Source organism: Phoca vitulina, unplaced genomic scaffold (assembly GCF_004348235.1).
Source record: "Phoca vitulina isolate PV1807 unplaced genomic scaffold, GSC_HSeal_1.0 scaffold48, whole genome shotgun sequence".
In the NCBI taxonomy this organism is placed as follows: Eukaryota; Metazoa; Chordata; class Mammalia; order Carnivora; family Phocidae; genus Phoca; species Phoca vitulina.
In genome coordinates, this window is record NW_022589751.1 from 7,092,895 (window position 1) to 7,102,633 (window position 9,739).

Here is a 9,739-nt window from a genome sequence, read left to right on the forward strand (position 1 = left end):
CTGCCCTGGGGAACCCAGACCAATCAGAAGGCCTGGCATTGCAGGGGACCAAGGCTATTTCCCATCTGCCTTCAGCTCTGCTATGGCTCTTGGCATGACCTCGGCCACACAGACATCACAGGGCCAGGGCTCCAATGGCTAACAGGTCATCAGCCTCGCTCAGGCTGCTGCTGCCCCCCCCCCCCCCATCGCAGAAGGGCTTGCCTTGCTGCTGGCCATTGAGGCTGCAGACTACGCTGCTGAGAGCCTCACTCTGAGTTGTGAAGTATGTGGAGTTGAAAATCCAAGTCAACAGAGAGTTGCTAAGAATCTACTATGTTCACATCCATCAGGATGACCATTATGGAAACAAAACAAAACAAAACCAGAAAACAAGTGTTTGTCGAGGATGTGGAGAAAGTGGAACCCTGAACATTGCTGGGAGGAATGCTAGTAAAATCATGCCGTCAGTATGGAAAACAGTGTAGTGGTGGCTCAAAACATTAAACACAGCATTACCGCACGACCCAGAAATTCCAATTTGGGCTTTATGCCCAAAAGAATGGAGAGCAGGAACTCAAAAACAGTATTTGTACACCCATGTTCAGAGCTTCATTACTCACAGTAGCCAAAAGGTGAAGCAACCCAAGTGCCCACTGATGGATGAATGGATAAACAAAATGTGGCGTATACATACAGCCTTACCAAAAGAAAAAATTCTGACACCTGCTACAACACAGATGAACCCTGAGGACATTAGGCCAAGTGAAATAAGCCAGCCACAAATGGACAAATATCGAATGATTTCACTCACATGAGGTACCCGGGTAGTCAAATTCACAGAGACAGAAAATAGAATGATAGCTGCCAGGGGCAGGGGTGGGGGTGGGGGATGAGGAATTATTATTTAATGAGTATAGAGTTTCAGTTTGGGAAGACGAGAAAGTTCTGGGGACTGAAGATGGTGATGATAGCACAAGGACATGAATGTACTTAATGCTACTAAACTGTATACTTAAAAATGGTTACAGTGGTAATGTTTATGCTATATACATTTAACCACAATTAAAACAACAGCAACAACAAAGAACCTATCATGCGCCTGCTCAAGAAGTTACAATGCGCGCTCAGGGAATCAGACATTGGCTCTGCCTTCCACCTGCTTGTACGGCACAGCTACCAAGCAGCCCATTTCTTTTTTTTTTTTAATATTTTATTTATTTATTCATGAGAGTCAGAGAGAGAGAGAGAGGCAGAGGCAGAGGGAGAAGCAGGCTCCCTGCCTAGCAGGGAGCCCGATGCGGGGCCTGATCCCAGGACCCTGGGATCATGACCTGAGCCGAAGGCAGACGCTTAACCATCTGAGCCACCCAGGCACCCCCAAGCATCCCATTTCTTCATCTAAGCCTGGGCCACCCCTCAGATGGCCCCCAGGGTTTTGTATGCCCCACCCCAGCAGTGGGGCGGGGGAAGGGGTGGGGACATAAAAAGGGGAGGAAGCTAGTGTTTGCCATACAACTACACATGGTCCCTGCCTCGGGATGGTACAACTTCATTTTTCAACTTTATGATGGTGCAAAAGCAATTTGCATTCAGTGGAAACGTACTTTGAAATTTGAATTTGGATGTTTTCCTGGGCTAGCGCTCTGCAGTATGATACTCTCATGGTGCTGGGCAGGGGCAGGGAGGGGCAGGGAGCACGGCTGCCAATCACCCACACAATCACAAGCGCAAACAACTGATACACTTAACAACCATTCTGCACCCAGCCAGCCATTCCGTTTTTCACTTTCACTACAGTATTCAATAAATTACATGAGATATTCGATACTTTATTATAAAGCAGGCTTTGTGGTGGATGATTTTGTCCAGATGATGTAGGCCAATGTGTTTTAAGTATGTTCAAGTTAGGCTGGGCTAAGCTATGATGTTCTGTAGGTGAGGTGTATTGAATGCGTTTTCAACTTACCATGGGTTTATTGGGATGTAACCCCATCATAAGTCAAGGAAGATCTGTATTATGTGCCAGACACTATGATAGTATTTTAGATATTTAATCATTGTCAATCCTTATGATGTCCCTGTGAGGTACGTATCGTTCTCCTCATTTTATAGTTGAAGAAATAAAGGCTCAGAAATATAGTTGATCAAAAATATTTAGCCCCCAATGATACACCCAAGAGTGAAACTTAGTCTGCCCAGTCCAAAGCTTATCACTTTACGTGTATTGTGTTGATTACAGAAAGAAGGGGGCTCTTTTAGGGGAGGGAGTGGGGTTGGTCAGATAGTAACTTCAAGATGGCAAAGCAGCAAATGCCGCAGCTGCAGGGAGCTGGACCAGGTAGTTCATGGTCTAGGCCCTCAAAGCTCAGCTCGTGTAGTAGAGGCATCTGGGATACCTGTCTTGTAAGTCTGTATCCCTTGGCACAGCTGATTAGACCAGGGGTGAACATCTGCCCAAAACTGAGCCAACTGGTATCTTTCCCTCAAAGAAGAGACACTGAGGCTGTAGCAGATATAGAACGCAGACCAAGTCACCTCCACAGTAACCCAAAGCCCCATGCACACTGCCAATAGCAGAGCAGCAGGACTAAGAGATTCCACGAAGGCAGCCAGTGCACAGAGAGAAAACGGACGTCATGCGCAGGGAGGAGGAAGGGCATGACGTCCCGTAGTCCTTGGGGGAGTGAGAGTGAACGCCACCCTGCTTGACACAATTCTGGCTCCTGTGAAGCCCATGATTTAGATTCTGGAAGATCTCTCTCTAGATTTGGGGAAAAACAAAAAGACAAAACCACACTTCATTTGAGCAAGCTTGCGGGTACGTGTTCCCTGCAATTAAGCAGTTGCCGGCCATGACACCTTATCTTTCAGGCAGGCCAACCGGGTAGGGACAGAAGGACCTTATGTGAATGAGGCCACCGCTCAGCTTGGTTAGAAATGCTCCCCGTTGGCCTTTGGGAAAACAGCAAAATTTTTCTTCCCTGTCACTTTCTATTTCTATGCCCTTCTCTCCCTCCGTGGGCACCCTCCCTCCTGTCTCAGGTAGCTCCTGTTATGCTGGCCCCCTGCAGAGCCACCCCCCCACCCCAGCCCTGTACTCACCTGCAGGGTGAACACCCTGGCTGGGAGGAAGGCAGTGTGAGTCCCATTTCACAGAAGAGTGTGAGGAAGGATGGCCCAATGAGCCTGCCCAGTGTGGTTTTCTTACTCCTTTAATTCAGTCAGATTGCTTTCTCAGTATCTTTTATGTTCATTCCTTCCTTCTCATTCTAGCCCTGGGATAAACTCCCTCTGCCCTGCAAAGCATTTGCCTCAACCAGTAAACCTTCTCTTTAGTCACACTCACTAGTACTAATAACCTGTCCACAATGCTGCCTAATGTCTCCCCACTGGTTTATGAGTAAAGCACCATCCCTAACCACACTGGATTACCCTCTGTCAACCTCATCACACAAGCCCATGGCTCCCTGGCGTTTCTGTGCTGTTTCAAAGCCTGGCATGTCTTCCTTCTCATCATTTCTGTCAAATTTCCTCATCCTTTAAGACCGAATCAAGTGATACTTCCCCACAGAGATTATTCTGCTTCCGTCTGCTCTTACATTGTAATTCCATATATCTGTTCTGGTTTGTTTCTCATTCTTGTGTTCTGACTAGTTGATTTCCTAGGCCTAGAAGACCAAACCACGCTATGTATATTTTTCTAGATTTATTCCTCACATACTGTCTGGTGCTTGTAGATCTCCATAAAAGCAAATGTTATCAAATGGGGAAAGAAGTTTAGGGGTTCCCATGTGCAATTTCACATGTATATTCATTGAATCCTCAAACAACCCTGTAAGGTAGATGTTATTAAGAACACCAAAGCTGAAAATTTTAATTCATTTGCCCATGAACACATAGGAAGTAAAGGATGGGAAATGGGATTTTTATTCAGGCCTCCCTGGCTCCAAAGCCCAGGGCCTTTGCACCCTAATGCCCAATAGCTTTGCCACCAAACACCTAATGCTAAGTTAGCTGATAAAGCTTAAGGTGCCAGTTGTCCAAGCAGCTGTTTCTGCATGTTTGGAGCCACTCACAGCACAGCCCTACTCAACAGGACAGTTGTTCTATAGATATTACACCAAGGAGAGGTGACCATTGCCATGTCATGGCACATGCATTATGCATTATAGGCCACTGAACAGTTCATGTATGAATTTTCACCATAAAATCTTAACAGCTTCACATTTTCCTTGCAGCATCAAGAATGCAAAAAGTAGGGGCGCCTGGGTGGCTCAGTCGTTGGGTATCTGCCTTCGGCTCAGGTCATGGTCCCAGGGTCCTGGGATCGAGCCCCTCATCGGGCTCCCTGCTCGGCGGGAAGCCTGTTTCTCCCTCTCCCACTCCCCCTGCTTGTGTTCCCTCTCTCACTGTATCTCTCTCTGTCAAATAAATAAATAAAATCGTTAAAAAAAAAAAAAAGAATGCAAAAAGTACTACAACACCGATTTGTCCCTGGGTAACAGGTGCTAGGAATTGATTATGCTCAGTGTTCAGGAATGTGCAGGGCTGCCTGGTGGGCTCAGTTGGAAGAGCATGTGACTCTTGATCTCAGGGTCATGAGTTCGAGCCCCATGCTGGGTGTAGAGCTTACTTAAATAAATAAACTTAAAAAAAAAAAAAAAAAAGGAGTGTGTGAAGTGACCCTTTGCCAAGCTTCATCCACAAAGCACCTTCGGGAATATTAAGTTTAATTCTTCCTGAAAGAAGGGAGATTGGCAGACTTCTGATGGTCCCCTTCAGGACCAAGAATCAATGACTTTATTGCACTAAGCTGTCTCAAATCTCCTGCCAGCTCTGCTTCCATGGTCAACATCTAAAATGTATGCTCAACATCGACAATATGCTAGGGGTTGGAGAGGATATAAAAATCTCATTCCTTTTTGGCAGGGCCAAATCCCATGGGGATGGAGAAACTCACCAGTAAACCCAAACCAGCAAATACCAGCAACTTTGGGTATGCCTTGAGGGCATGCATGTATGTAAGAGATGTTGTAGAAGAGGGGAAGAAAAACAAACCACATTAATTCATTTTTAAAAGGCACCTGTGGTTTTGTAAATGACTGAGAGCCTGTAAAATGTGCCTTTGGGAAGTATACCTCTGAGAGTTCCCATGCTTCATTCAATAGAGTGGGGCCACTTTCCTTAGGTGGTGATTCTCCAAGCTCTGTACTCCCAGAAGTGAGGGAAACGACTCAGTAGATTAAACACTTCTGCTTTCTTGAGTGTTTAGTAAATGCAGGACAGTGGTTCTATGGGAGTATCAACATGGCATGATTGTTAGTTGAGCCTGTGGGAATCTTGTTGACTAGTCCAATGGTGTATCTGGATAAACCAAGTCACCATGTGGGCTGCTCCCCAGATGCCTTCACAGATGACAGTGAATGAGACCCATTGGATCTTTCCCCCATCATGCTTCATCCTTCTTAAATGGAATTCCATAGCTTTTCTGCTTATTTAAAAGGTTATTTTAAAAAATCTAACTGTAAATTTTCAAATAGCAAACTGCTTTTTTGCTTAAAATAGTCAGAAAATTCTCTATTGCATAAATCCCAGCCTTGGGATATCTCTACAGATCTACTCCCTTTCAGATAAGCCATTAAAACTCCATTTTTCAAAAGAAGAAAAAGAAAGCATTCTCAGAGAGGTCAAGTGGCTTCCTTAAGACTACAAAGTTGATAAGCTCTTTAAAAGGAGGTCCTAGAAATATCTAGGATTTCACTCCAAAAACATGCCCAAATGAAATTACAGGTATCTGGAAAAATAGGTAATAATGTGACAATTATTTGGTGACCATCTGAATAATAGCCCTTTCGCAAGTCAATGATCTACACAAGACCAGAACAGAAAATTCTGGCTAATGAAATGGACAATATCATAAGGATGGAATGAGAAAAATACTATCGTTGCAACAACTATGCACCCTAGGAGCTGGATGTTTCATATGAATGCAATGTTGTCACATTGTAAAAGCATAGCAATATTAAGGACTGCAAGAAAATTTCCTCTCCATCAATCTAATGCTAAAAGATTTGACACCAAAGCAAGAGTTGAGCCAAAGGGAAAATGGAAATCCATAGCAATAACCAGCAAAACCATCTTTAAGAGAAAAAAGAAAAAAGCCAAAAACCAAAAAACAACACAACACAAAAAGGCAACAACAACAAAAAGAATCTGTCCTTCAGAAATGCACACACTCACAAAGATATGCACTGCGAGAGCAAGTCCACTGCAGCAGGAACACGGCTAACGAGGAGCTGTTGTAACAACTTACATGTCGGAAGCAAAAAGTCAAGAAGAATCCAAATCAAACCTTTCTGACTAGTTACTCCTAGGTAGTAAGAGTGGCTTGAAAGAAAGAATAGGAGGAATGTGGTGAGGATTTTTACTTTTGAGTTGTATAATCCCTTCTGGATTGTTTGTTTTGTTCTTACATTGCATTATTTTTTTATTTAAAAATGTCTTAAATATTACTTTTAAACAAATTTTAAGCCTGATGTGTTGGAGGCATCATGACGTCTTGGACTTGAGAGAAGCTGCAGGCATCTCAGCCAGATTCAGCTTCACAGCCTGGCTGTCTGCATGGAACGCAAGAGAGAATGGCCACCTCTAGCTTGCAAGTGCTCTGGCCTTAGGAGCTCGCTTCCAGAAGCTGGTGCACCCCAGTGATGTGAAAAATCAAATAAGATTCATGGTTTTCATAATCTACTCCTGCACTGCGAAACATCCATGACGTTGTCTCAATAGGGACTCCAGTAACTCCCAAATCCTCCTGGGTCCTACCAGGTCCTAAGTTCGGTAGTCAACCTCAGGAGAGCCTGGAACACAAAAGACTGAGCTGAACTCTAAACCAGTTGGTTGGCAGTGCAGCACATTCTCTACTACAGTGTAACTACAGTCTCACGGGGCCTCGGGGTCTATATAGTCATCACCCCCAACACCCGTCACTGGGACATTCTTCCTACCATCTTGGAGTTGGAGGAGAATTGGTTTTTGCCCTGACCTTGCCATTTTATGTACTCAAAGGTTAGTATTTTACACATTTCAGTAAACATGGGGGCTTTCTTTGATCTTCTCTTAGGGCCTTTTACCTCTTACTCTCCACACTTCACCCCTCCACATCATACCGTGAAGCGCATCCAGCTCTACTCCCTGCTCCCTCGGATAGACATATCATTGTAATAAGCATCCTTAGTTCTGTCAGCACTTAATGTTACTTAATTATACACAGTGTCAAAACTGGGAGGCACACCTGGAAAGGGTCTGCCGGCACCAGTGTTTAAAACTATGAAAGAGATTGAGAGCAAGAAATAGGCCATTTCTGTTCCAGTATCTGCTCCAGTACCTGAGGCTCTGCCTTCCACATCTTGGTGAGAGCAATACATGGAACTATAAAATGATAAAATTTTGTAGCCAGAAGGAACCTCGAGGAGATCAGTTTCCTTCATTCCACAGCTCAGAAATTGGAGGCCTGGGTGGTAAATCTGGGTCATTTAGGAAATATCAGCCAGAGTCTGCGCTTTCCTACTCTGAGCTCAGAGTTGTTTCTGCTGTCAGGTTGCTTGTCAGACGAATGACTGCCTGACTTTACCACCCAGTTTGCACAACCAAAGGAGACTGGAAGAGAGACTCAAGTTTAAATGATCTAGTAAATATAATTATTTGGAGAGACTACATTTGCCCAATTTAACTGAAGTTTTCCACTTTCCACTGAGTTTTTATGTTGATAGCCTCAGGCATATTTTTAGTCATTTGAAAGTTTTGACCAATGTTGAATATACACTGAAGACAAAATATAAGTCAGATTTCAATCCAGTATTAAGTTCTAATTCCTCTATAATCTGTATGACTTGCCTCAAATAATGACATCACCAGGTTGAACCCAATATATTTTTACATGTCTTTACATGTCAATGGTGAAGGTACAAACTTTTCATGTTATGTCCCTATTATGCAATCACTTCAAGGATAAACAAAAGACTTAAAAGCAACTAATGCGTGCAAGTGAACATTGTCATAACATGACTACATGATATTCACCAACCAGATTCTCAAATCACATTGTCTTTTAAGAATTGAACTTTTGCCCTCTAATCTTTTTTCTTTTTTTAACTAAACAACCATCTGACAGCTTTGGGTTTCATTTCTTTCATTTTCTTGCTCATCCTTATAGAGAAAGTTTTGATAAGAGAAATAGATAAAATAGACAAAAGAAAGGAGAAAGGCATAGATATACCAGAAACTGGAAGGGAGTAGTTGGTTCCTGGAGGAAGAGAGAAACGTTGGAGGTGTGGTCAGAGGCGTGGTCAGGAACCCCTTGCCCATCAAGGCTCCTACTTTCTCTGTCTTCCCCTCTGGCTCTCATCCCTCCTGCCAGAAGTGAGCTGGCCATCTCCCAGTGACCTTGAACAAACAGAAAATGATAAAGCTCCTAAACTCAGATTTAGACACATCTCCCAGGCCCAAACTGGGATCACTTACAATGCCTGGGAGTAAGCCGTCACAACTAGCCACTCCTGTCCTCCACTGCAATCCAGTGTCATAAAAGAATACACTTTTGGGAATTACAGTAGGCCTTGTAAAGATGATCTAATCTAAACCCTCCTCACTGTTTTTACAGAAAAGAGAACTGACATCCGGAGAAATGAGGTCACTTGCCCAAGGTTATTCAGCAAGACCAAAGTAGATGCCCAAACCACAGACTTGCTTTGTTCGGAGCTCTTTCCTCTATGAGCAATTTAAAAGCTATGGAACACACACTCTCCAAGTTGGAGAGATGAAGAACAATTACAAAACGGCACAAAACAACATGAAAACAAACTAATCCGAAATAATAACCTCACCCCAGCTCCCAGAAATCCGATGAGGAAGCGGCAATGAGTGGGTTGTTTTATGGAGTAATGGTACCTGGAACAACGCAACTGCACTTTTCCCTCTGTCACCCATTTCTTGGAAAAGACAGACAATAAAAATGCATACAAGACTGCCGAAACTTACTTTGAACCAACACAGGCCTTTTTGAGACTTAAAACTTGGGGATCAACAAATTTTTCCCTACACGGGCTTACAGAAATCACATTATTAAAGTTAAAACTTCCGGTCATTCAATGCGTCTCAAAACCCTGGGGGAAAATGAAATGCCTTCCACGGAAATGGGTCCTCTCCCCTCACCTGCACAGGTAAAAGCCAGAGAGGCTTCGCTTTAGTGTCAAAGGTGTGACCCACGAGGCTTCACATTCCACAACAGGACCTGAGAAAAGGAAGAAAACTTTCCTTACCCTTAAAAACCACAGAAACGATGGGATCCGGTTTCCCAAATTTCGTTTTAGGGATATTGCTGGCAGATTCCACTATCACCCGAAGCATGGCTCTTCCTGGGCAGAAAACAAGTTCCAGCAAACGGAGTTGAGCCGGGTCTGCGCTGGGGCTCCGCGCGCGCCGCACCGCAGGGGGAGGGCGTGGTGGTTGCGGGGGGGGGGGGGGGGGGGGGGCGGTGAAGAAGGCAGATTTCTCCAGTCCCGAGCGCAGGGGGAAAGGCAAATGGGTGGATCTCTGACGGATCCTGTACTGAAGGCTACGTGTAAACTGACACCCCAACTCCCGAGGCCCCCGCCTGCCGCACCCGCTTATGAATTGAGAAGTGTGGAAGCGAAAAGGACCAAACCTCAACTAAAAATCATTATGTGCAACAAACGAAACCGAAGTGGGTTGGCGCTAA

The 9,739-nt window shown here is 44.4% G+C and overlaps 1 protein-coding gene across 2 annotated transcripts in view; it reads right to left on the reverse strand.

Annotated features, from left to right (window-relative positions):
* The window catches only part of MYOF (myoferlin), a 160,004-nt gene extending 150,567 nt beyond the window's left edge, over positions 1 to 9,437 (reverse strand). For both annotated transcript variants that reach the window (XM_032432325.1, XM_032432326.1), the window contains exon 1: positions 9,300 to 9,437. In XM_032432325.1, the coding sequence (XP_032288216.1) occupies positions 9,300 to 9,387 (88 nt within the window). In that variant the 5' untranslated portion in view covers positions 9,388 to 9,437. The remainder of the gene's footprint in view (positions 1 to 9,299) is intronic.
* Positions 9,438 to 9,739: the final 302 nt, after the last annotated feature.